Raw genomic sequence first — 24,757 nt, 5'->3', positions numbered from 1 at the left:
CATACTGCTTACAGGAATCATACACCGACAAGACATAACAGTTGTAAAAATATATGCCCCAAACAATGGAGCATCTATGTACATCAGACAAACCCTTCTCAATTTCAAGAATCAAATAGACGACAACACAATAATACTGGGTGACTTTAACACACTTCTCTTACCACTGAATGGGTCTTCCAAATAAAATCTAAACAAAGAAATTATGGAATTGAATAATACAATCAAAAATTTAGACTTAATGGACATGTATAGAGTCCATTCATCATGGAGAGAATATACTTTCTTCTTAGCAGCACATGGATCCTTCTCCAAAATAGACCATATGTTAATACCACAAAGCTATTCTCAGCAAATACAAAAAATAGAAATACTACCCTGCAGTCTATCAGATCATAATGGAATGAAACTAGAAATCAACAATAAAATAAAAAATAGAAGCTACCCCAACACGTGGAGATTAAATAGCATGCTGTTGAATGATGAATGGATAAAAGAAGAAATCAAGAGGAAATTTTAAAAAATGCATGGAGGTAAATGAGAACACTGCTACAACATATCAAAATCTCTGGGACATATGAAGACAGTGCTAAGAGGAAAGTTCATTGCATTGAGCTCATACATTAAAAGAATAAAAAGTCAACAAATAAATGACCTAACATTACATCTCAAAGTTATAAAAAAAGAAGAACAAATCAACACCAAAAGCAGAAGAAGACAGGAAATAATTAAAATCAGAGCTGAAATCAGTGGAATTGAAATAAAAGAAACAGTTGAAGAAATTCACAAAACAGAAAGTTGGTTCTTCGAAAAAGACAAATTTGATAAACACTTAGCCAAGCTTATGAAGAGAGAGAGAGAGAAAACTCAAATTGCTAAAAGTCATGATGAAAAAGGAAATATCACAATGGGCACTACTGAAATACAGAAGATAACTGGAAACTATTTTGAAAATTTATACTCCAAAAAACCAGAAAAACAAAAAGACAGACAAATTTCTAGAGACATACGATCTACCCAAACTGATGCAGGAGGACATACACAAATTAAACAGATCAGTTCAAGCAATGAAATAGAAGACCCCATCTAGACCCCATCAAAAGCCTACCAACAAAGAAAAGCCCAGGACCACATGGATTCTTAGCCAAGTTCTACAAGACCTTCAAAGAAGAATTAACACCAATACTCCTCAAATTATTCCATGAAGTGGAAAAGGAGGGACCCCTTCCAAACTCATTCTCTGAGGCTAGTATCACCCTTATTCCAAAGCCAAAGACGTATCAAGTAAAGAAAACTCGAGGCCAATGTCTCTGATGAACATAGATGCAAAAATTCTCAATAAAATTCTGGCAAATCGCATTAAAACAAAAAAGCATTAAAAAGTTAGTGCACCACAATCACGTGGAGTTCATTCCTGGAATGCAAGGTTGGTTCAACATACAGAACTCAATAAATATAATACATCACATCAGTTGACTTAAAGACAAGAATCATATGATTATCTCAGTAGATGCAGACAAAGCATTTGACAAAATACAGCACCTCTTTATGTTCAAACAGTAGAAAAACTAGGTAGTAGTAACATACCTCAACTTTGTAAAAGCTATCTATGTGAAGCCTATGATCAACACCATCCTAAACAGAGAAAAATTGAAAGCATTCCCTCTAAAAACTGGAACAAGACAGAAATACCCTCTTTCACCACTTCTATTCAATATTGTCCTTGAACTTCTAGCCAGAGCAATCAGACAGTCAAAAGAAATTAAAGGGATACAGATAGGAAAAGAAGAACTCAAACTATCACTATTTGCCGATGGCATGATTCTATATTTAGAAGATCCAAAAATTTTTATCAGAAAAGTTCTAGAACTCATACATAAAGTTAGCAAAGTAGCAGGATATAATATTGATACCCATAAATCAAATGCATTTCTATACATAAGTGACGGATTCACTGTAAGAGAAATTAGGAAAACTACCGCATTCACAATAGCCTCAACAAAAACAAAATACTTGGGAATCAGTCTACCAAAAGAGGTGAAAGATGTCTACAAATGAAAACTACGGAACACTAAAGAAAGAAATTAAAGAAAACCTTAGAAGATGGTAAGATCTCCCATACTCTTGGATAGGCAGAATTAATGTCAAAGTGGCCATACTACCAAAAGCACTATACAGATTCAGTGCAATTCCAATTAAAATCCTAATGATGTAACTTAGAAATAGAGAAAGAAATCATGAAATTCATTTGGAAAAATAAGAGACCCATAATAGCCAAAGCAATCCTTAGCAAGAAGAGTGAAGCAGGAGGCATTAAACTTTACTACAGAGTATCGGCACCAAAACAGACACATACCAGTTGTACAGAATAGAAGACACAGAGACAAACCCACATAAATACAGTTATCTCATATTAGACAAAGGTGCCAAAAATATACAATGGAGAAAAGATAACCTCCTCAACAAATGGTGCTGGGAAAACTGGAAATCCATATTTAACAAAATGAAATTAAACCTCGATCTCTCACCCTGTACAAAAAGCAACTCAAAGTGCATCAAAGACTTACGCACTAGAACAGAGATCCTGCACCTGATAGAAGAAAAAGTAGGCCCAAATCTTTACCATGTTGGCTTAGGACCTGACTTCCTTAACAAGACCCCCAAGAGTCAATAACTGGGATGGATTCAAACTAAAAAGCTTCTTCTCAGCAATGGAAACAATAATGTGAAGAGAGAGCCTACAGACTGGGAGAAAATCTTTACCACATACACCCCAGATAGAGCACTAATCTCCAGGATATAATAAGTGTTGGTGAGGATGTGGGGACAAAGGTACACTCATACATTGTTGGTGGGACTGCAGATTGGTGCAACCACTTTGGAAAGCAGTATGGAGATTCCTCAGAAAAGTTGGAATGGACCCTTTGACCCAGCTATTCCACTCCTCCGTTTATGCCCAAAGGACTTAAAAGCAGCATACTGCAATGACACAGTCCCATCAATGTTGATAGCAGCTCAATTCACAATAACGAAACTGTGGAACCAACTTAGATTGCCCTTCAATAGATGAATGGATAAAGAAAATGTGGTACATACACACAATGGAATATTACTCACCTTTAAAGAAGAATGAAATTCTGGCATTTTCAGGTAAATGGATGGAACTAGAGAATATCACGCTATGTGAAATAAGCCAATCCCCAAAAAACAAAGGCTGAATGTTTTCTCTGATAAACTAATGACTGATCATTAGTCGGGGGTGGGTAGGGAAGAATGAAGGAATTTTGAATTACGCAGAAAGGAGTGAGGGGGAGTGGTGGGGTGGTGGGTATGGGACGGATGGTAGAATGAGATAGAAATTATCACCCTCTATACATGTATGAAAAAAATTCTTTTTAAATAAAAAAAATTAAAGAGTGAAAGAAAGAATATTAGAGATTGTTAGCAGAAGAAAACAGAAGGGAAACAGATAAATGGAAAAATATATAAAGTAAAAATTTTTTAAATTAAAAATAAAAGAATACAAACAAAACCATAATATACTAATTGAATATCCTAGTCCTCAAAATACTGATCCAAGAAAAATAACTGGCTTCAAAAATGCTAGAAATGGGAAAAACACATATATGAATATGTATAAGAGTTCCTGAACTATTCAGGTCACAATTAATTGAGAAAAGAAAAAAGAAAAACATAATAAAAAAATTTTAAAAGATCTTGATGAAATGTTAAAGAATTGTTTCCATTGGAGTTCAGATTTCTCATCTTGTCTTTTAAGCAGTGTTAGCGGGGGTTGTCCGGAGTGTGATGCCTACTTCACCCTCAGGGTGGGGTTGCTGGAATGTGAGAGGAAATTCTGTAGGTGGAACTCCTGTAGGCGAGTTTTAGGCACAGGTAGGCTCCAGGTTCTGTTGAATGGTGTTTGGTCTGAAGATTTTAAATCAGTGCACCTCTAGGGCCCAGCAGTTGCCAGTCCATGCTGGAAGACCTCACCCATCTCCCCTGGGTTCCAGTTCTGCGGTGGAGGAACCAATTCTTATTCCCCTTCATCACCTGCAAACCCCATGCTTCCTGGTCTCTTGGGTTCGTTCTGCAGACTCAACCTCTCCCTAACCTGTCCTTTTGAATTCCTGGCCAGTTAGGTCTCTCCCAGTAAGTCCTTCAAGAGGCCAGATTAGAGGGGGAGGGCGGGGCAAAGTGAGTTTCCATGACCAGTATTCCCCTGTGTAAACTCCTCCCCTTGTTTCATTTTCTCCTGGCCACTTAGGCACACTCTACGGTGTGCAGTGTGGGCTTGCCAGGCCTGTGTTTCAGGCAAACTCAGGTTCGCCAGGAATTGGCTACCCCCTGCTGATGTTGTACAGCATGCCTTTCAGTTTAGTTGGACAGTGTCTTTGACCTCTGATCTCTCTGTAGCCAGCCTCGAAGTGCAGGTTCCTTTAATTCCCTGAAACTGCTTTGGCTGGTGCCTTCAGCGGGCAGCAGCTGTGGCTGGGGATTTTTTACTTTATTATATCCAACCTCCTGAGTTCCCAATCTGCTTTGAATGTCCAATGTTAAATTCCAGTAAATCTGGCTCAAGTCTTTGCTTCTAATCATTATCCAAGACTGAGTGTAGATGATGGCTTATGAAAAATATACAGAATGTGCTATGGCATTTAAGGGAGTGGTCATATTAGTGTCTGATGGGGGGTTTAGGAAAGCTTCATGTATGAATTGATATTTTTACTAAGCCATAATTTAGGGGCCATCTTTTTCAGGTACTTGGATTTGGGAGAAGAAAAGAGAGACTTAATAATTGTATATGCAAAGATTCAGCCATGGTAAATGATTTGGCATCATGAACTAGGTTCATATAGAAGCAGCACATAGGATACAGTTAGGAAAGGAGGCAAAACAGAAAAACCGGTTTGAGCCAGACATAGTGGTACATACCTCTAATCCCAGTGATTTGGGAGGCTGAAGCAGGAGGATCACAAGTTCAAGGCCCGCCTCAGCAATTTAGCAAGGCCCTAAGCAACTTCGTGAGACCCTGTCTCAAAATTTAAAAAATAAAAAGGGTGGGGATGCGACTCAGTGGTAAAGTGCCCCTTGGTTCAATCCCCATTATCACACAAAAAAAATTTTAAAAACCAGTTTGGGACTAAAGCATAGGAAGCTTGTGACAAGGTAGAGAAGATGTTACGTATTAGAACTGTGCTTTCTTAAGTATGGAAATATTTTGTAGAATGAATCAGAACTGATGGAGAATATAGGTATAAGGTTATGTCCAGAAAAGAACTATGGTAAAGATAGGAATAAATAAAAGACATATCGTAGAATTTCAAGTAATAGAGTTGAGAAATAGCACAACTAAATTTGATAGTCAAGTATATCATGTGACAAGTGTAGGTTTATTTTATGGTTAGAAGGGTCTATTGGATATCTGTGAACCTCTTGTATATGAGTGTTAAGAGAAAGAAAAGTTCATTCAACTCCAAAGCAATATAAAGTTTACCTTGTTGGGCTTGAAATTGACATTCAGGAAAATGATTTCCTTCAGGGCTAGCTAATTTATTCAGAATCTCTGAATTGAAAAGATTTCTTAGTCTGCTTAATGTAGACACAATTAGAAACCACTTTAGCCTAATGATTTGGAAGAAGTGATGGACATAACATTCTTTGAAATTGTAACATTCTTTAAAATTACTATAAACATTCTTTGAAATTGTAACATTCTTTAAAATTACTACGTGCATTAGTCTGTGCTTCATTCATGTGATACAAATGTAAATTGTAAATGAGAGGCTAATTAGTCTCAGTTGATTTTGTTAAGCAGAAATCGTCTAGATGACTCATCTGTATGCAGAAGAATTATTTTAAAATAACCTTTGAAAAATCTTGACAAAAGTAATTTGGAATAGTGAGGTTAATAAATGTCAGCCTATGAGTGGTATTCAATTATTGTTTAGATGTCTGTGGTGATAGAGTATTAATTAAAATGTTAACTTTGTGGAATTTATAAACAAAGCTAGGAAATGATGATGACTTAGACTTGTATTGATAAAATACCTAAGAATAAATATAACCAAAGAGGTAAAGACTGATACCCTAAAAACGACAAAACATTATTGAAATTGAAGAATACTTATATAAATAGAAACCTTCCTGGGTTCATGGATAAGACTTAATGTTGATAAGATGATAATACCACTGAAAGCAATCTATAGATTCAGTATAAACCATATCAAAATGTCAGCAGCCTTTTTTGAAGAAATAGAAAAGCCAGTATTCAAATTTTTATCACTATTGCAAGGGGCTCTCAATTCAAGAATGTTCTTAAAAAACAAGAATAAGATTAAAGGATTAACATTTTCTAATTTTAAAACTTATTGAAGGCTACAGTAATAAGACAGATGTGGTGGCACATACCTATAATTCCATCCACTTGGGAGGCCAACTCAGGGGGATTGCAAGTTGGAGGCCAACCTCACAACTTAGCAAGACCTTGTCTCAAAATAAAAAAATAATAGAACTGGGATGTAGCTCAATGATAGGGTAACACAGTATCACAAAGAAAATAAATAACAATGATAACCATTTCACACACACCCACTAGGATTTTTCATTGTTGTTACTAAGTTAGTCATGGGATGACATGCAGGAAACACTTTTGGATTTTTTTTTTTTTCCCCCCATGTGGGGGATTAAACTCAAGGATGCTTTATTACTGAGCTGCATGCCCAGCCATCCATCTTCCCTTCCCTCCCCTCCCCTCCCCTCCCCTTCCCCTTCCTCTTTCTCTTTCCCTTTTCTTCCCTTCCCTTCCCTTCCCTTCCCTTCCCTTCCCTTCCCTTCCCTTCCCTTCCCAAGAATTGAAAACAAAGGGCTGGAGGTATAGCTCAGTGGTAGATCTCTTGTCTAGATTGTGTGAGGTCCTGGATTCAATACCTCACACTGGAAAAAAAAAAAAATCAAAAACAAGATACTCAAACCAGTGCATTCATACACATGTTCATAATAACAATAGTTAAGGTGGAATTGGGTTTTAAAATGTCCATCTGCACAGGCATATCAATGTTTATAGGTGTTCGATTCACAATAACTAAGCTATGGAACCAACCTAGGTACCTTTCAACAGATGAATGGATAAATAAAATGTGATAGATATATATATATATGATGGAATATTACTCAGCCATTTGCAGGTAAATGGATGAAACTGAAGACTATCATTCTAAGTGAAATAAGCCAATCCCCAAAACCCAAAGTCAAGATGTTCTCTCTGGTATGCATATGCTAACATACAATAAGGGAGGGCGGAGGGAATGGAAGTACTTTGGATTAGACTAAGGGGAAGGAGGAGGGATGGGAATAGGAAAGACAGGGGAGTGAATTCAGATACAACTTTCCTATGTTCATATATGAATGCACAACCAATGTAACTCCCCATCATGTATAATCATAAGAGTGGGAAGTTATACTCCATGTATGTATGTCAAAATATATTCTATTGTCATGTATAACTAAAAAGAACAAATAAAAAAATTTTAAATGTCCATCGGTGGGTGAATGGATGAACAAATTGTACAATTATGCCTACAATGAAATATTTTTCAGCCATAAAAAGGAGTAAGTACTGATACATGCTATAATGTGGATGAGTCAGAAAAACTTAGTTAAATGAAAGAATGTAAACACAATGGTCACATATAGCATGGTTTCATTTATATGAAATATTCAGAATAGATAAAAGCATTGAGAAAGTATATAGATTGGTGGTTAGAGGGAGGAATGGGGCAATGTGGTATTGCAATTTATAGCACAGGCGAAATAGAGGAGTGAAACAAAGTAAGTTTCAGATTAGACATTGAAAGAATTGAAACCATATTAAAAGATTAGATCACTAAGTTTGACATGGGATGACATGCAGGAAAAAAATGGGAAATAAAAATACATTAGCATTAACTTGTTTTAGAGAGAGGCCAGAGTTTAATATCAAGATAAATTCAGATTTGTATACTAGACACAAAAGTGGCCGATTAGCCTTTTCAGATTAGGTTCATAATTATCATCCTCAGTCTTTCTTTTTCCCCATTGTTTAGAGATTGAAACCAGGGGCCCTCTACCACTGAACCACATCTCCTTTTAAAAAAAAGATTTTAGTCAGTAAGTTGACCACAGGTTGACCTCAAACTTGATCCTCCTGTGTCAACCTTCTAAGTTGTTTGAGATACAGGGGTGCACCACTGCACCCAACATCTTAAATCATTTGATAAGAACAAAGCAAAATATCAGTACTTATTTCACTGAAGATCTTGAACTTTAGGTAGTAGAATTAAGAAACAATGAATTTCATAGATTTGTGGAGGAAAGCCTCACACATTTGATACTGAAAATTTCAGTAAGCCAGATGCACTTAAATATGGAACATTTTTTGGACTTATAATTACAGTGTATATATCCTCAGAGATTCAGTGAGTAGGAGAAACCACTGCAATTAGTTAAACTAATTTTCATTACTTGAATTCAGTGCAACAATAAAAAGATAAAAAAATGATTGTAAAATATGTCATGTGCATAGGTTATATTCTGAATCACTTATAAACTCTAGGGAATTTTTATATATGCTGTGGTTTCTTTTTAACTAATGGTGACTATGTTTTTTCACTTTGTTTTCATTATTTGACATGTCCTTTGTCAGTTTAATAAGTAATATTTGATGTTAGTTTGTCTTTGAGAAGGTGGAGTTGCACCATGTCAGAGAAAATGTGTCCATTCTTGGGAGAATGTGGTTAACCCTCTTCTTTGATTGCAGATGATGAAAGCTATGAACAAGTCCAATGAGCATGTCCTGGCGGGAGGTGCCTGCTTCAATGAAAAGGCGGATTCTCACCTTGTGTGTGTACAGAATGATGATGGAAACTATCAGACCCAGGCTATCAGTATTCACAATCAGCCCAGGAAAGGTGAGAGTTTGAGCTAGTTGAGAGTTTAATAATGGAAGGTTATTCTGGACTTGGAGCATTGGATATCTTATTCCATAACACACTTTCTAGATGAGTGACCACACACAACTAAGCTTTTCCAAGCATATTCTCTAGAATTATGTTGACTCCCATGAAGTCAGACTCAGAGTTTCAAAAGAGGTCTTTGTTATTGAGGGAAACATTTTAAAAGTACTGCGTCAGACCCACCTGACCCAGTCATCCCACTCCCTGGTTTATACCCAAAGGACTTAAAATCACCATACTACAGTGATTCAAAGGACTTAAAATCACCATACTACAGTGATTCAAAGGACTTAAATCACCATACTACATTGATGTGACACAGCCACGTCAATGTTTATAATAGCTCAATTCACGATAGCTAAACCATGGAACCAACCTAGATACCCTTCAACAAATGAATGGATATATACGATGGAATATTACTCAGCTTTGAAGAAAAATGAAATTCTGGCATTTGCCGGTAAATGGATGGAACTATAGAATATCATGCTAAGTGAAATAAGCCAAACCCAAAAACCCAAAGGCTGAATGTTTTCTCTGATATGCGGAAGTTAATTCACAATAAGGACTTGGGGGAGAGGATAGGGAAGAATAGAGTTACTTTATATAAGGCAGAGGGGAGTGAAGGGAGAGGAAGGGGTGTGGGGGAAGGAATAATAGTAGAATGAAACAGACATTACTTCATGTACATGTATGTATAATCAGAAAAATGAGAGATTATACTCTATTTATGTATGATCTGTCGAAATGTATAAATGCATTCTACTGTCATGTATAATTAATTAGAACAAATAAAATAAAAATTTTTTTTAAAAAAAGTACTGTCAGGATATTGCTTGGGCCAGCAACAGTGTTTGAAGGTGAGACTAGGCCCTTTAGTGAGAGTGTGCTCAGGTCTGTTTGGAGTAGTGGGTAGGAAGTTGGATTAGCCCAGTCCAATTTAAGATGGGTAGTATAGTGAAGTTTTCATAATACTAAATATAATTGCAAATCCTTTCTTTTATGAAGAGATACTGGTAGTAGGAATTTGTCTTTTAAATGTTTTTAAAAACATTTAAACATTTAAACATTCCAACCTTTCTTGGAAGATAATGTATTTTTCACCATATCTTCATCTTCAATATATATTTGATCAAAAAAATCTGGAAATCATTGGATTACACTAGGGGCCACAAACTTTTTATGTGCAAGGCAAAATGATTAATATTTTAGGCCTGCAGTCTTTGTCACCAACTATTCAAGCATGGTTCTGGTGTCCAATAACTACCTTAGACAATATACAAATGAATGGACATGGCTGTTTCAATAAGAGTTACAAAGCTAGACTACAGATGATGTAGGCTATAGTTTTCTGACCTCTGGACTTCATTAAGATTTCTTTGTTGTAATATTCTTTGATTCTTAGTTGAAAGAAGAGCAAAACAAAATGAAGGATCCTATTTTAAAAATTTTTTGAAGCTATCATAAGCATGAGAATTATTGGTTACATTATGAATTTATCACCTACTTTATTTTGGATATATTATTTGAGTATACTTGTGCTAAATGCCTTTAGTGAAAAACTAATTTAAAAATATATTGAAGACAGTTACTACTCTACTATATGCCACTAGAGAAGTGTTTCACAAAACATACTAAAGAAATTATTGACTTTATACTGTGGTATATAGATTTAGTGTTTTTTATTTTCTGTATGATGTCTGAAATTCTCAATTACTAAATATTTCATTACTCTTCCCAATCCCTCCATCTCGGGCATGTCTTCACTAAACTATTTCTGTTGCCGTTCTAGTGACTGGTGCCAGCTTCTTTGTGTTCAGTGGCGCTCTGAAATCCTCTTCAGGATACCTCGCCAAGTCTAGTATTGTGGAAGGTAAAGAATGAATTATTCACTGCATGTGCTTTAGTTCGGACCTAATTATACAACCAAATAGCAAGAAACGTTACAGAAGGATTAATATTTCTGCTTTAGATATCTGACCCCTCTTTTTATTCTGTGGCACCTCTCTCTTCAGCAAATTAAAACTATCATGGGAGTGCTTAATTCTCCAGAGAAGGGAATACATGGTACAGATACCATGGGACAGGTACTGCAGGACAATGACAACTAAAAGATGACCTTTCATAGCTTTGGGATTGAGAGTATGTAGTTTGAGTTCAGATATACCACTGGATGTACATATGCAGATGCATAGATGAAGTTCACTCCCTCCTACTGTGGTAATGGTGTGGTAATCATTTAGGGTTCAGAAAGAGATGTGCTTGCTGTGGGGTTACTATAATTAAACATGACCCATATCCTGATAAAAGTTAATTAAATGAGAAGCTAATCAACACATTGTTTATTTCTTTGTTGATTCTTTATTTTGATCTGGTTAGTCTTATTGCATTATAAATTACTCCAAAACTTAATGGCTTACAATAGCCATTTTATCATGCTTGCTGATTCCTCTAGATGATGAATCTTTTTTTTTTTAAATATATTTTTTAGTTGTAGGTGACTACAATACCTTTATTTATTTTTATGTGGTGCTGAGAATAGAATCCAGGGCCTCACTCACGTGTACTGGGTGAGCATGCTACCACAGAGCTACAGCCCCAGCCCGATGATGAATCTTAACAGGGCAATTCAGTCCCGTTTGTGATCTCAGTGGGGTGACCTAAAGGTGGGGGTTATTTGTTATCAGTGAGCTGGAATTCTCTGAAGGTTTGTTTACACACATTTCTGGGTCCTACTTGGGATGATTTAAAGACTTGATAACTGGAGACTTACAGGTGAACTCCTTAGCACAGCCCAAGCCTTGTGATTTTGGACTTCTTACTTGGTGGTTCAGACTCCACACATGAGTATTCCAGCACCAAGTTAGAAGTTGCATTGCTCTTTTTGACCCAGTCTCAAAAGTCTTGTAGTTTCACTTTGACTGTCTAGTTTTGGAATAAAGGAGAGGAATTAGATTCCTCTTGATGGGGTTATGGAAAGGTAGCATTGTAGAAAAACACATCAATTAGAAGATGTTTCTAATGTTGGAAAATCATCAGTCACATATAAGGAAAAGTTTCAGTTTCCACAATAGTGAACAAGGCCTATTTGAAAGCAGTCCTTTCTGAGAGCTGGAGTCCAGTGTGTTAATTAGATAATCTTACATATATTTATAGATACTGACTTTGATCTTTTTTTGATAAATTTAATTAAACAATGAAACTCAGAGTATATTAGTATTTTATAACTTAATTTCACAACTTTGACTACAAAGCAAGAACATGCTATTAAGAAACTATTAAATAGCTGGGCACATTCCTGTAGTCCCAGCTACTTGGGAGTTTGAGGCAGAAAGATCGCTTGAATTGAGGTGCTCAGGACTAGCCTGGTGAGACTCCATCTCAAAAAGAAAGTTGTTAATAAGTCTAGACCAAATCTCATTTGGTCTAAAGTGACTAATACCTATCTGATCAAGTATAGGCTATTGTTGAATTTGTGGTTTTTAAATAAGGTGGTTAAAAATACCTTTTAAAAATCCTCAGAACCTAAAAAAAAAAAACCAAAAAACAAAAACCACTAAAGTGTTCCTTAAATGATAAATTGAACTGAAACAGAGTCTTACAAATGCAAAGCAATGTTTTTGAAAATCATGTGTTAGCCAGGAATGGTGGTGCACACACACTTGTAATCCCAGTCACTTGGGAGGCAGGAGGATTGCAAATTTGAGGCCAGACTTAGTTACTCAGTGGGACCCTGTCTAAAAATAAAATAAAATGTCCTGGAGATATAACTCAGTGGTCAAGTACACCTGGGTTTGATTCCCATAACCCCCCCCATCACACACACAAAAGTCATGTGTCATGTGTTTATGTCTCTGGGTTGGTTTCTTGGATCTTGCATTTCATTGTGTTTATGTAGAGCAATTGATTGTTTATTTGTAAAATTTTACTGAGGCTCTTTAGAAATTATCTCAGCTGGCAAGATTATATGTCAGTGAAGCAGGGTAATTGCTAGCACTTAACTTTTATCCTCAATTTCAGTGTTTAAATTTGACTCAGGTAGCTGAAAAATAGCTACCATCTGTTGACTAGGTAGCTCATATGAAACTCTGGTAGGTTTGCCTTATTGCTAGTCAATAAGTGGATATATTCCCAAGTGTACTAGTATAGTGTATTCAGTGGTTTACTTAACAAACATTTACTGGGTATTCAGTCTGTGCCAGGCAATCACAATTAAGTGAGACAGATGGAGGTACAAATAAATAAATAAATAAATATGATCAGAGAATAAGGAATTAAAGAGGGGAAACAGAAACAAAACGCTCTGTGAGTCCAAAAGAGAATGTGACCATGTGTAAGTTTTCCCTGAGGAATCCTCATGGAAAACCCTTAATTGTTTCTGAAGTGAAATCAGCAGGCAAGTATTTTAAGCAGAACCTTTCTTGGCATTTGCCCTCACAGTTCTTTTAATGAATAAGAGATTCAGCTTAAAGAACAAAACCTTTGTATCTGTTAGCTTTGAAGAGCAGAGAGAAGTTTTACATTTAACATCTCAGGGATTTGTTAAATGCCAGGTACTGCATCTCGTCTGTTCCTCTCCCTAGCTTTGCATTGTTTCCATCTGTATTATCTTGGTGCTGATTCTTAGATGGCGTTATGGTCCAGATCACTGCAGAGAACATGGATTCCCTGAGGCAGGCGCTTCGAGAGATGAAGGACTTCACCATCACCTGTGGAAAGGCAGATGCAGAGGATCCCCAGGAGCACATTCACATCCAGTGGGTCGATGACGACAAGAACGTTAACAAGGGGTAAATGCAGCCAACATAGGACAGCTCTGGGTTTTGTCTGCTCTCTACATTGGTGTTTTACAATTTTACTTACTAATAGCCTGCTTAAGAAAAAAAACTATAAAACAGTTTTAAAATTTCTGATTTCTTGGCTTAATTTTTGAGTTTATGTATTTTTAAGAGAAGGATAAGGATAAAGATTGATGAAATAGAAAAGTCTTTATACGGTTTTTGAAGTAATAGAAATAGCCTTTTTTGACTTACAAAGCATATATTTACTAAGATTGTTTTATTTCATATAGTAGAGGTAGTATTTCCATTTTATAGATGGGTACATAGGTACCAAAAAGATAAATGATTTGTCAGATCCATAAACCTAGGATGTGGCAGGACTAGGACTTAAAATTACCTCCTTTGGCTTCAGATTTTACACTTTCCCAGTATGTGGCAATTCTGTTCCAATGATTCAAGACAAAATCCAGGAGTCTTTTTGGACACTTTTCTTTCTCTTATACTCCACACTGTTGAACTCTTAATTCAAAGTGAATCCTGCTGTTCTTCATACGACTTCTCACTACCTCTGCTACTATCATCCTAGTATAAGCTACCATCTCATTTGGTCTAGATTATTGCAGTAGCCTCTTCACAGGTTTCCTCGTTTCTCTTGTTGGCCTGCATTCTTATATCCCAGTCTGTTTCCAGTACAGCCAGGATAATGTCACCTTTTTCCTCAAATTCACCAGTGGTTTCCAGTATTTTTTAGTGCAAAAACCAAAGTTGTTTATGACCTATAAGGTCCTACACAATCTGGGCATCCCTCTTCCCACCCTGTTACCTCTCAGAAGCAACACTGGCTTCCTCCCTTCTTCCCTTCCCCCTTTCCCCCCTTCCTTTTCCTACCTCCCTCCCTCCTCCTTTTTTGCAGCGGGTGGGGGGTGGGGGTGGGGGGTGAGGAGGGTAAGAGGAATTAAACCCAGGGGTGTGTAACAACTTAGCCACATCCCAGTCGTTTTTATTTTTTATTTTGAGACAAGGCCTCACTAACTTGCTGAGGCTGACTTTGAACTTGTGATCCTCCTGCCTCAGCTTCCTGAGCCACGCGGGTTATAGGCCTGTACCACCATGCCTGGAAACACTGGTTTCTTACTTGAGTACAACTATACTTCCCAGTCCTTTGTACATGTTATTCTGTTTCTCTTTAGTCACATAAATCATTTCACCTTCAAATCTTTTCAAAAATGTCATTTTCTCAGTAAGACCTTTCATGGTCAACTTATCTGTATTGTAACCCTCTCATACATTTCTTTCTGCTATTCCTAATATTTACTATTCCTCTTCCCAGCATTAAATTTCTCAATAGCACTATAACTCTAATACATAATATATTTTTACTTTTTTTTTTATTATATTGCCCCTGGAGTGTAAGCTCCATGAGTACAAGAATTTTTGTCTGGCTTATTCATTGCTATATTACCGCACCTAAAACATTATCTGGCACCTGCTAAGTATTTTTAAAAATATTGTTTGAGCTGGACTCAGTGGTACATGCCAGTAATCCCACTGACTCAGGAGGTTGAGGCAGGAGGATCTTAGCTTCAAAGTTAGCCTTGGCAACTTAACAAGACTCTGTCCCAACATGAAAGATTAAAGGACTGGGGATAGTTCAGTAATAAAGTGTCCCTTTGATCAGTCCCCACTGCTAGAAAAAAATGAATTGAATGAATAAATATACCATAATTCATTATATTAATCTTTCTCTCATTCATTTATCCATCCATCCTTCAAGCTATGTCAGGTTCTGGTAAAACAAAAACGAATTTTCCAAGCTAGGTGTGGTGGTACACACCTTTAATGTCAGCTACCTGGGAGGCTGAAATAAGGAAGATCACAAGTTCATGGCTGGCATGAGCAATTTAGTAAGACTGTCTCAAAATAAAAAATGTTGGGGATGTAGCTCAGTGGAACACTTAAATGGTGCAAGACCTTGGGTTCAGTACCCAGTACTGCCAAAAAATAAATAAATAAATAAAGAAGAAGAAGAAGAAGAAGAAGAAAAAATGAATTCCAGAGACTTGGAATATAACCCAGTGATAGAGTATGTGCTCAGCATCCACGAATCCCTGGGTTTGATCTCCCGGCACTGGGAAAGGAAAAAAAAAAAGACAAAAATGAATTAATTCCATGTGGTTCCTGCTAATAAGTGTTCAGTCTAGTTTTGAAGATAGTTATAAATTAATAAGTACACCAAAGTGTGGAAGATGTTGACTGATAACTAAAGAAAATAGGAACCTTGGTAGACATGATAGGGCCATATTCAAGAAAGATTCCACAGAGAAATAGCTCGTGCTTAAACTGGCTCTGGTGAGATGAGTAGGCATTTGCCGCATAGCTGTGCCAAAAGGGGTATTTCAGTTTGAGGGAACAGCAGGAGTAAAGACAGAAAGAGTGCATTTAGAACATGGCACCCCAGAATTATTTTTCAACATTTTGGGGGGAGGAACAAAAAGAAGCAATTTCTTTCTTCTTTTGTATTCCTTCCCCTCTCCTTATTACCACTCCTCTGCCCCGGTGCTCTGGTTTGAATCCAGGACCTTGAGCATGCTAAACAAACACTATACCACTGAGTTACACCCTCAGCCAAAAAGAAGCAATTTCCAATCAATGAATATTTGCCTGTTTCACAAGTAACCCTTACTAACCAAGCTATATCCCCACCCCTATCTTCCCATTCTTCATTGAAAATTTTAATTTCAAAATTAGCTTGTGTTTAATTCTTATAGTTGAAAATAGACTTACATAATTGGACAAAAAAATGGTTAACCTGAAAATTTGGTACTGTAAGTTACCGGTAACTGGCAACAACAGGTTGCCCTTTCCTTACCCAGGAGTGCTTAACCACTGAGCCACATTCCCAGTTCCTTTTTATATTTTATTTAGAGACAGGGTCTCACTAAGTTGCTGAGGCTGGCTTTGAACTTGAGATCCTCCTGCCTCAGCTTCCTGGGCCGCTGGGATTACAGGTATGTGCAATTGCACCTGACTCTAAATTAGAAATTTAGCATAAAATTGTTTAAACAATTTTAATTTAAATGAATGAAATGAATGCCTGATATTTAAGTATAATTTGACTTTTTTTTTCAGTACTGATTCTGGGACACTTTATCACAGAGCTACATCCTCAGCCCTTTTTTATTTAAATTTTTTTTTCCTCCAGCTGGTACAATGGTGTATACCTATAATCTCAGTGACATGGGAGGCTGAGGCAGGAGGATCACAAGTTCAGAGTCAGCCTCGTAGCTTAGCAAGGCCCTAAGCAACTTAGCAAGACCCTGTCTCATAATAAAAAGGACTGAGGATGTGGCTCAGTGGTTAAGTAACCCTGGGTTCAATCCCCAATATAAAAAATTTTTTTGTATAATTTTCTATATTTTTATTGGTATACTGTACATAATGATGGGATTTGTTGTTACATATTTATACATGCACACAATATAATAATATAATTTGGCCAATATCACTCCTTTTCCCTTCCCTTCTCTCTCCCCCAGCTCTCTTTCCTCTACTCTGCTGATTTCCCTTCAATTTTCATGAGACACACCCCCAACTCCATACATACCCTTCTTTTCCTTTTTCCTTTCTAGCTTCCACATATGAGGGAAAACGTATGACCCTTGATTATCTGAGTTTGGCTTATTTCATTTAACATAATGGTCTTAAATTCCATCCATTTTCCTGCAAATGACATAATTTTGTTCTTCTTTATGACTGAATAAAACTCCATTGTGCATATATACCACATTTTCTTGCTTTTTTGGGAGGGGTCCAAGGATTATATTTTATTTAGTGACAGGGTCTTGCTAAGTTGCTGAGGCTGGCTTTGAACCTACAATCCTCCTGCCTCAGACTTCCAAGTTGCTGGTATTACAGGTGTGGACCACCACACCTGGCATATATCATATTTTCTTTATCCATTGATGAACACTTAGGCTGATTCCATAATTTGGCTATTGCCAACAGTGTGATTGTGTTTTTTTTCCCTCTACATCCTTTCCATCATTTATTTTTGTTTGTATTCTTTATGACTCCCATTCTAACTGAAGTGAGATGAAATTTCAGTGTAGTTTTGATTTGCATTTCCCTAATTGCTAATGATGTTAAACATTTTTTTCATATATTTTTTGGTCATTTGTATTCCTCCTTTTGATAAATGTCTTTAGTTCATTTACCCATTTATTAATTGAGTTATTTGATTTTTTTTGGCATTAAGTTTTTTGAGTTCTTTATATATTCTGGATAGTACTTCTCTGTCAGAAGAGTAGCTCACAAAGCTTTTTCTCTCATTTTGTCTTCACATTCTTTTTTTTTTTTTTTTTTTTTTTTTTTTTTTTGGGGGGGGTGCTGGAGATCGAACCCAGGGCCTTGTGCTTACAAGGCAAGCACTCTACAGACAGAGCTATCTCCTGAGCCCCTGTCTTCACATTCTTAATTATTTCCTTTGCTGTGAAGAAGTTTTTTAATTTGATGCCATCTCACTTATTAACTTGGTATTATTTCCTGAGCTTCAGGGGTCCTACTGAGAAAGTTGTTGCCTGCACCTATATGTTAAACCTACATTGTTCAACCTACATTTTATTCTAGGAGTTGCATAGTTCCCAAGCCTGTTTTTATATTATTTTGAGACAGGATCTCACTAAGTTGCCCAGTTTGACCTTGAACTTGTGCTCCTCCTGCCTCTGCCAGTTGCTGGGATTACAAGTGTGCACCACCACACCCATCTTATTTGACTTTTAATACATGGAGAATCAAGAACATAAACAGTTGTTAGGAAGAATCTAGAGTCTTTATGCCAAATGTTTTGGGTCCGTATCAGAATGAATGTGTACTTCCACATATTGAATTTACTTGCTATATTTCAGGGAGGAAATGATTCTCTAAAGTACCTTTTCTGTTCAGGAATCTAGGAGTGATAGTACTGTGGGGAGTTTGTGATAGATACAAGGATACTGGTTCATCAGTTCCCAGTAGCACTGTCCTAATTAACATACTTGATCAAAAAATTATTTTTTGTTTCTTTGGGGGAACGTTGGGGGAATGTTGGGGATTGAACCCAGGCACACATAGTAGGCAAATTCTCTACCACCGATCTATCTCTCTAACCCTCTTTTAAAAATTATATCTTTGAGACAAGGTCTTTCTAAGTTTCCTGGGCTGGCCTTGTACTTGGAATCCTCCTACCTCACTCTCCAAAGTAGCTGGGATTACAGGTGTGCCCCCAGCTAGGTAAAATAATTCTTAATGAACATTCATTAAATTCCTAAGTTCTGAATAGTTGGTCAGTACTGAAATTACAACACACCGAGTGACTATATCATATTCCCTCTCCTTCAGAAGTTCATTTGTAAGGCAGATATGTGAACATATGAAGAACTTTACATGATGAGTGTTATTAGAGTCAGGAACAGAGTGGGAGAATAAGATTGGATGCATTTACTGAAAGAAGGCATGCTGGAAGAAGAGCAGGTTTGATTAAATGATCTGTTTACATTAAAGAAACCTGGCTTCTAGAAAAATGTCTTTTTCTTTGTGAGTCCTTGTAATTATTTCAGTGCATAGGTCCTCTCCATAAAAGCTCTGTTTATGTACATTTTTTTACTGTGGCTTCTTGTTATAATGTGCTGCAAAGATGGGTTCAGCAAGGCAACCAATGTAATTAATAGCAAGACTTGATAAGATGTATTTCTTTTCCTTTCCTCTGTTTTAGTGTCATAAGTCCTATAGATGGGAAGTCCATGGAGTCAATAACGAATGTGAAGATATTCCACGGATCAGAGTATAAAGCAAATGGAAAAGTGATCAGATGGACAGAGGTAAGGAAATGAAACATGGTATTCTTGATCTGCTTTGATCAAACTTTTTGCCATGAGAGTCACATTCCAGGCTAATTCCGAAGATAAGAAAAAAAATTTTTTTCTTAGAAAGAAATCTTTCCATTTACCTACTATACTCTAATTCCCCCAGAATGTCTTAGATCACTGAGAAGAATTGCCACCATGTGTAGCCTTCTTCAATCTGATGAACTACTTTTAGAGATTATTTGCATTAGAATCCAAAAAGAGTGCATTTCTGAGTGGTTCATACTATCTTTGGTGTGATCTTCAGAAAGCTATGAGAGTCTTACTGCATTTGTAGTTCGATTTGTGAGATAACATGGTCTTAAAAAATAGATTGTTTTTGCCAGGTGCATTGGCGCACACCTGTAATCCCAGCAGCTTAGGAGACTGAAGCAGGAAGACCACAAGTTCAAACCAGCCTCAGCAACATAGCAAGACCCTAAGCAACTTAGCAAGACCCTGTCTCAAAATTTAAAATAAAACAAACAAAAACAGGCTGGGAGTGTGGCTAAGTAGTTAAGCACCCCTGGGTTCAATCCCTGGAACTGCCCTTCCACACAAAAATATCTTTTTTCACTGTAAGAAATCTAAAGCTCAGAGATAAGTAACTTGTCAGTAACTAGAAGGCAAGTAATAGCAAGTTCCTAATTCAAACTCATATCTGGCCAACTTCTGTGCTCATTTACACTAAATTAAGTGCTCTTTACCATGAAACTATTAATAGAGTCTAATATGGAAATGAAGAGGAGCAGGGCTAGACCCCTGTTTGTGTGGGTCACACAATCAGAAAGTTTATTCTCACACAGATCAGAAAGTTTATTCTCAAGGAGTAAATAAGTAGGTCTCTTAATTGCTTTCAAGCTTCATGTATACTCATCTATAAAATAATATTCAATTATAAGACCTCTAGAATTCCTTTCAGATTTGTCTTAATTTTTTTTTTAATTCTGTGATGTCTCATTTTCCATTTCATACATAAAGCAGCTGAGGCCAAGGGAGGTTAAGTGTCTTATTCCCAGGTTCACATAGCTGGTTCCTGATAGCACAGGGACTGCAGCCTGGTTCTCTAGGTCTTGAGCTGTTGTTTCATCCTGTATACCAGGCTCCATGTTTTTACATTCAACTGAGCAATTTTAGTTTCTTGCTTTATAATGATCAATCTGTGATACATTTTTAGCATTGCAGAGTCTGAAACATGTAAAATTTTTTATAGCTTATAAATCAGTTTGACCTCCATTCCCTCTTTGTTCTTCAGTAACTCAGTGAGGTAGGTAGAGCACCCATTCCATCATGCTGATGAGAAAATGGCCTTTATAACTTTATGACTAATGCTGGTTGTTAGCAGAGCAGCATCCAGGGTGCGGTCTCTGACACCCACTTCAGAGCTCTGTCACGTCATGCTGCCCCTTATCAAACAGTATACATTGTATATTTGTGCTATTTTATGTTTTTAATTTTTATTTTATTTCTTTTACTTTATTTATTTATTTATTTATATGTGGTGCTGAGAATTGAACCCAGTGCCTCATACATGCTAGGCAAGCACTCTACTACTGAGCCACAACTCCAGCCCCTGCACTAATATATTTTTTATATTTTGTTTTTATATTGTTTACTTTTTACAATATCCAGAGATGGTAGATACTTTTCATTTTTATAGAGGAAAATTAGGCATTAAGAAGCCTTTGAAAACTGGGCATGTTGGTACATGCCTATGAGGTCTTACTACTAGGGAGGCTGAGATTAGAGGATTACTTGAGCCCATAAGTTCGAGACCAGCCTGGGCAATATAAATCCCATCTCAAAGAAGAAAAAAAAAAAAGTCCTTCAACATCTGTTAGTCCTTTGCTTTGACTAGAGGACTTGTTCATGACCCTTCCTCTGTGTGACCAGGACTTGGGTCTCTCAATTCCACATTTGCTGGGCTTCTGCCTATGCACGAGACAGTGCTTGGCTCTGTGCTAGCACACTGACAACAGCTCTGGTGTCTGTGGTGGCAGGGTTATGTAGGGGGGAAAGCTCTGTCTAGGACAAGAAGCAGAAGAGTTGGATTATAGTCTTGACTCTGCTCCTGAATACTTTTGTGCACTTGAGTGAGTCACTTGCTCTCTATGAGTAACCGTAAAACAAAGGGGCTGGATCTCCCAATCTGCAAAGGCTCTTCTTTTAGACTCTCTCAGATCACATCCTAAGAACATTATCCATACATAGGATATTTCCTTTTAGAAGTGTATAATGCAAAATTGAGGCCTTTTCTGGTTCTGAGGAAGATGTGCCATCAGACTGTGGTGGAGGCTTACCAGGAAATAGGCTGCTACTACCAGGAAGTAGAGACCAGGTGCCCTACTTTTCCTGACCCAGGGATTATATGGCATCCTGCTCCTGTCAGGTCATCTTGCACGTTTTGGAGAATCACAGTGCTCATCCACTTGTGAGCTAATCCACTTGTTTCTTCCAAAACCTATGTAAAAAGTTAAAATTCTCTTTTGTTTGGGGAACAGGTGTTTTTCCTAGAAAATGATGACCAGCATAATTGCCTAAGTGATCCTGCAGATCATAGCAGATTGACTGAGCATGTTGCCAAGGCTTTTTGCCTTGCTCTCTGTCCCCACCTGAAGCTTCTGAAGGAAGATGGAATGACAAAACTGGGACTACGTGTGACACTCGACTCAGATCAGGTAAGAAGAATCTTAGTTTTTGAAGCTGACCTTGGGCAGTGTCTGTATTTTCTGTCATGAGTTTTTCTGAATCAACCCAGAGCTTACTTCTCCAGACCTCCTGGCCTGCACAGATGTAATGTTCTAATCACCCTTCAATGGTAAAATACCCAGATATGCTTTTGGTCAGATACTGTCTGAATATTTTGATCCATGTCCTCTTTACCACATGCCTTCCAGAGAGTTGCCTGCCTTCTCTCCATGGTCAGGAGAGGAGTGTGAGGACCTGCCACCCCTATGACTGGCACCTGTGTGATACTCCCAGTCCCACCCATCATGCATCATTCTTCACTCCCTTTGAGGGTAGGTCCCACACTGTCCCTAGTCTTGTTTTTTTCTTATCCAGTTAGAGCAGGTTTCTGCTAACTGGCCACTGCAGTTGACGGTGCCTTAATGAGATTTTTCTTACTGCCAATATTTTCATACTAGTTAGTGGCTAAAACTTGAGCTTTTTCACTAATAATTTTCCTGTCAGTTCAGGTCTCCTGTTGGCTTCTCTCATGTCTGTCCTGATGTTTTTATGAGCACTTTGTAGAAACAATCCAGTCTTTAAACCCCCAATTCCCAGTTTCTTGTCCCAGTCTTTCTCCTATGGCTAAACACTCCAATCTCTACATTTCTTTTGGAGTTCAGGTGCCTGTGAGAGGTCCCACTGGTCTTGCTTTGATGCTAATAAATTGCCAGACCTTTCATCTCCCTCAACTCTTTAGTTTTGAGTCATTTAGAAAATGAGTGTGAGTCCTCAGCATGATCACCCCTCCCAGCTAAGTATTAATTCTGCCCAGAAGCTGCTCCTGACCTGAGTTCCTATGAGGAGAAACTGGTTCCTAAGTACAGAATTGTTCTATTATCAGGGAACAATATAAACGTTATGTATCTGGCTCCATTTCCTGAGTAATCATCAATCAACAAGTATTTATTTTCTACTTAAGGTCTTGCCTAGGGCTTTGCAAAGCATATCAGGGTATTACTAGTGAAGTTTCTTGGTCCTGTTTCAAATGGTATTGATTTATCTAGCTGGAGAGAGAGAATTCCCTTACATGAAAGAATTAGAAAACAAGCATTTTTCTGTTGAATTTATGAGCCTCTTGAGGGCAGGGGCCCTATTATCCTTGAATCTCTGTGTTCAAAGGTGCTCAGAAAATGGTGCCTGGGTGACTGGATGGACTGAAGAACAGTTGCTGCATCAGGAAGCTGAACATTGTTTCTCCTTTTAATTTTTGCAACCAAAACTTAATATTATTTCTGACTCTGCATGCCTCTTTATGTGCCTCCTCTTCCAGAAAACAAAAACCATTTAAGAGGTTAAGTGATTAGCTCAAGGTCTTATAGCTATCAAGTGGTCAGGATGTGTAAATGACAGGATGATAAATGGCAGCTCAGTGACCAGGAGGGATTTGTATTCACTGTCATGTGATTAGCCCATGACCAAGAAGGACAACACCTTTCCTGCTCAGCCCTCTGGAGAGATCTTTTTTTTTTTTTTTTTAAGTTGTAGATGGATACAATACCTTTATTTTATTTTTATGGGGTGCTGAGGATGGAACCCAGTTCCTCACACACGCTAGGTGAGCACTCTGCCACTGAGCCCCAAGCCCAGCCCTGGAGAGGTCTTCTGTGCTTAGTAACCTATCATCCCCTTCTCTCTGTGGTGTAGGTTGGCTATCAAGCAGGGAGCAATGGCCAGCCCCTTCCCTCGCAGTACATGAACGATCTGGACAGCGCACTGGTGCCGGTGATCCATGGAGGGGCCTGCCAGCTCAGTGAGGGCCCTGTTGTCATGGAACTCATCTTTTATATTCTGGAAAACATCGCATAGACAAAGAGGACTTCATTTTTTTCTGTTCAGACCTGTTGCAACAGCAGTCATATCCAAATCATTTGCACTTTAAAACTGGAAGATTAAGCTTTTGTTAACACTATTAATGGTGGGGGGGGTGGAATAGGGTGGGAGTGGGGGGTTTGGGGACAGGGTGGGAAAGGGTGGTTGGGGGGACAGATGTTCTATAACTCTAAGTCTTCTATGCATTGTCCACCGAGAAGACCTGAGCAGCTTCTGTTACTGCACAACAGTTATGCTATCTTGCAGCTAATCCCCTTCTGTTATGTCTAGCCAAGAATCCCACTCCTCTCTTTTAAGATCATTTATGGTCATAAGCTCAGAAATGTTGAAATGGGTACAACCATCACCAATGGTGCAGTGGGAGGGCAGAGGGGAAATAAACAATGAAGCATCAGATTTGCACTCTTTGTACAGAATTGGTATAAAAGGGAGAATTCCACACTGATCTTGTCCCATTACATCATAGCTGTTTGTCAGATAGAAGTCACACTTAGATTTTTGTTTATTTTCACCAGATCACTCATTGAAGTTAATCAAAGACCAA

General features: G+C 37.6%; 1 protein-coding gene across 1 annotated transcript in view; it reads left to right on the top strand.

Moving 5' to 3' along the window:
* Zfyve9 (zinc finger FYVE-type containing 9) overlaps positions 1 to 24,303 on the top strand; it is a 141,234-nt gene extending 116,931 nt beyond the window's left edge. Inside the window, 6 exon segments of the mRNA XM_047546644.1 lie at positions 8,798 to 8,948; positions 10,786 to 10,866; positions 13,621 to 13,783; positions 19,524 to 19,629; positions 22,155 to 22,331; positions 24,028 to 24,303. Of these exon segments, the coding sequence (XP_047402600.1) occupies positions 8,798 to 8,948; positions 10,786 to 10,866; positions 13,621 to 13,783; positions 19,524 to 19,629; positions 22,155 to 22,331; positions 24,028 to 24,189 (840 nt within the window). The 3' untranslated portion in view covers positions 24,190 to 24,303.
* Positions 24,304 to 24,757: the final 454 nt, after the last annotated feature.

The sequence above is a fragment of the Sciurus carolinensis genome, chromosome 1, assembly GCF_902686445.1.
Source record: "Sciurus carolinensis chromosome 1, mSciCar1.2, whole genome shotgun sequence".
Taxonomy (NCBI): Eukaryota; Metazoa; Chordata; class Mammalia; order Rodentia; family Sciuridae; genus Sciurus; species Sciurus carolinensis.
This window is presented reverse-complemented; position numbering and strand designations above follow the sequence as displayed.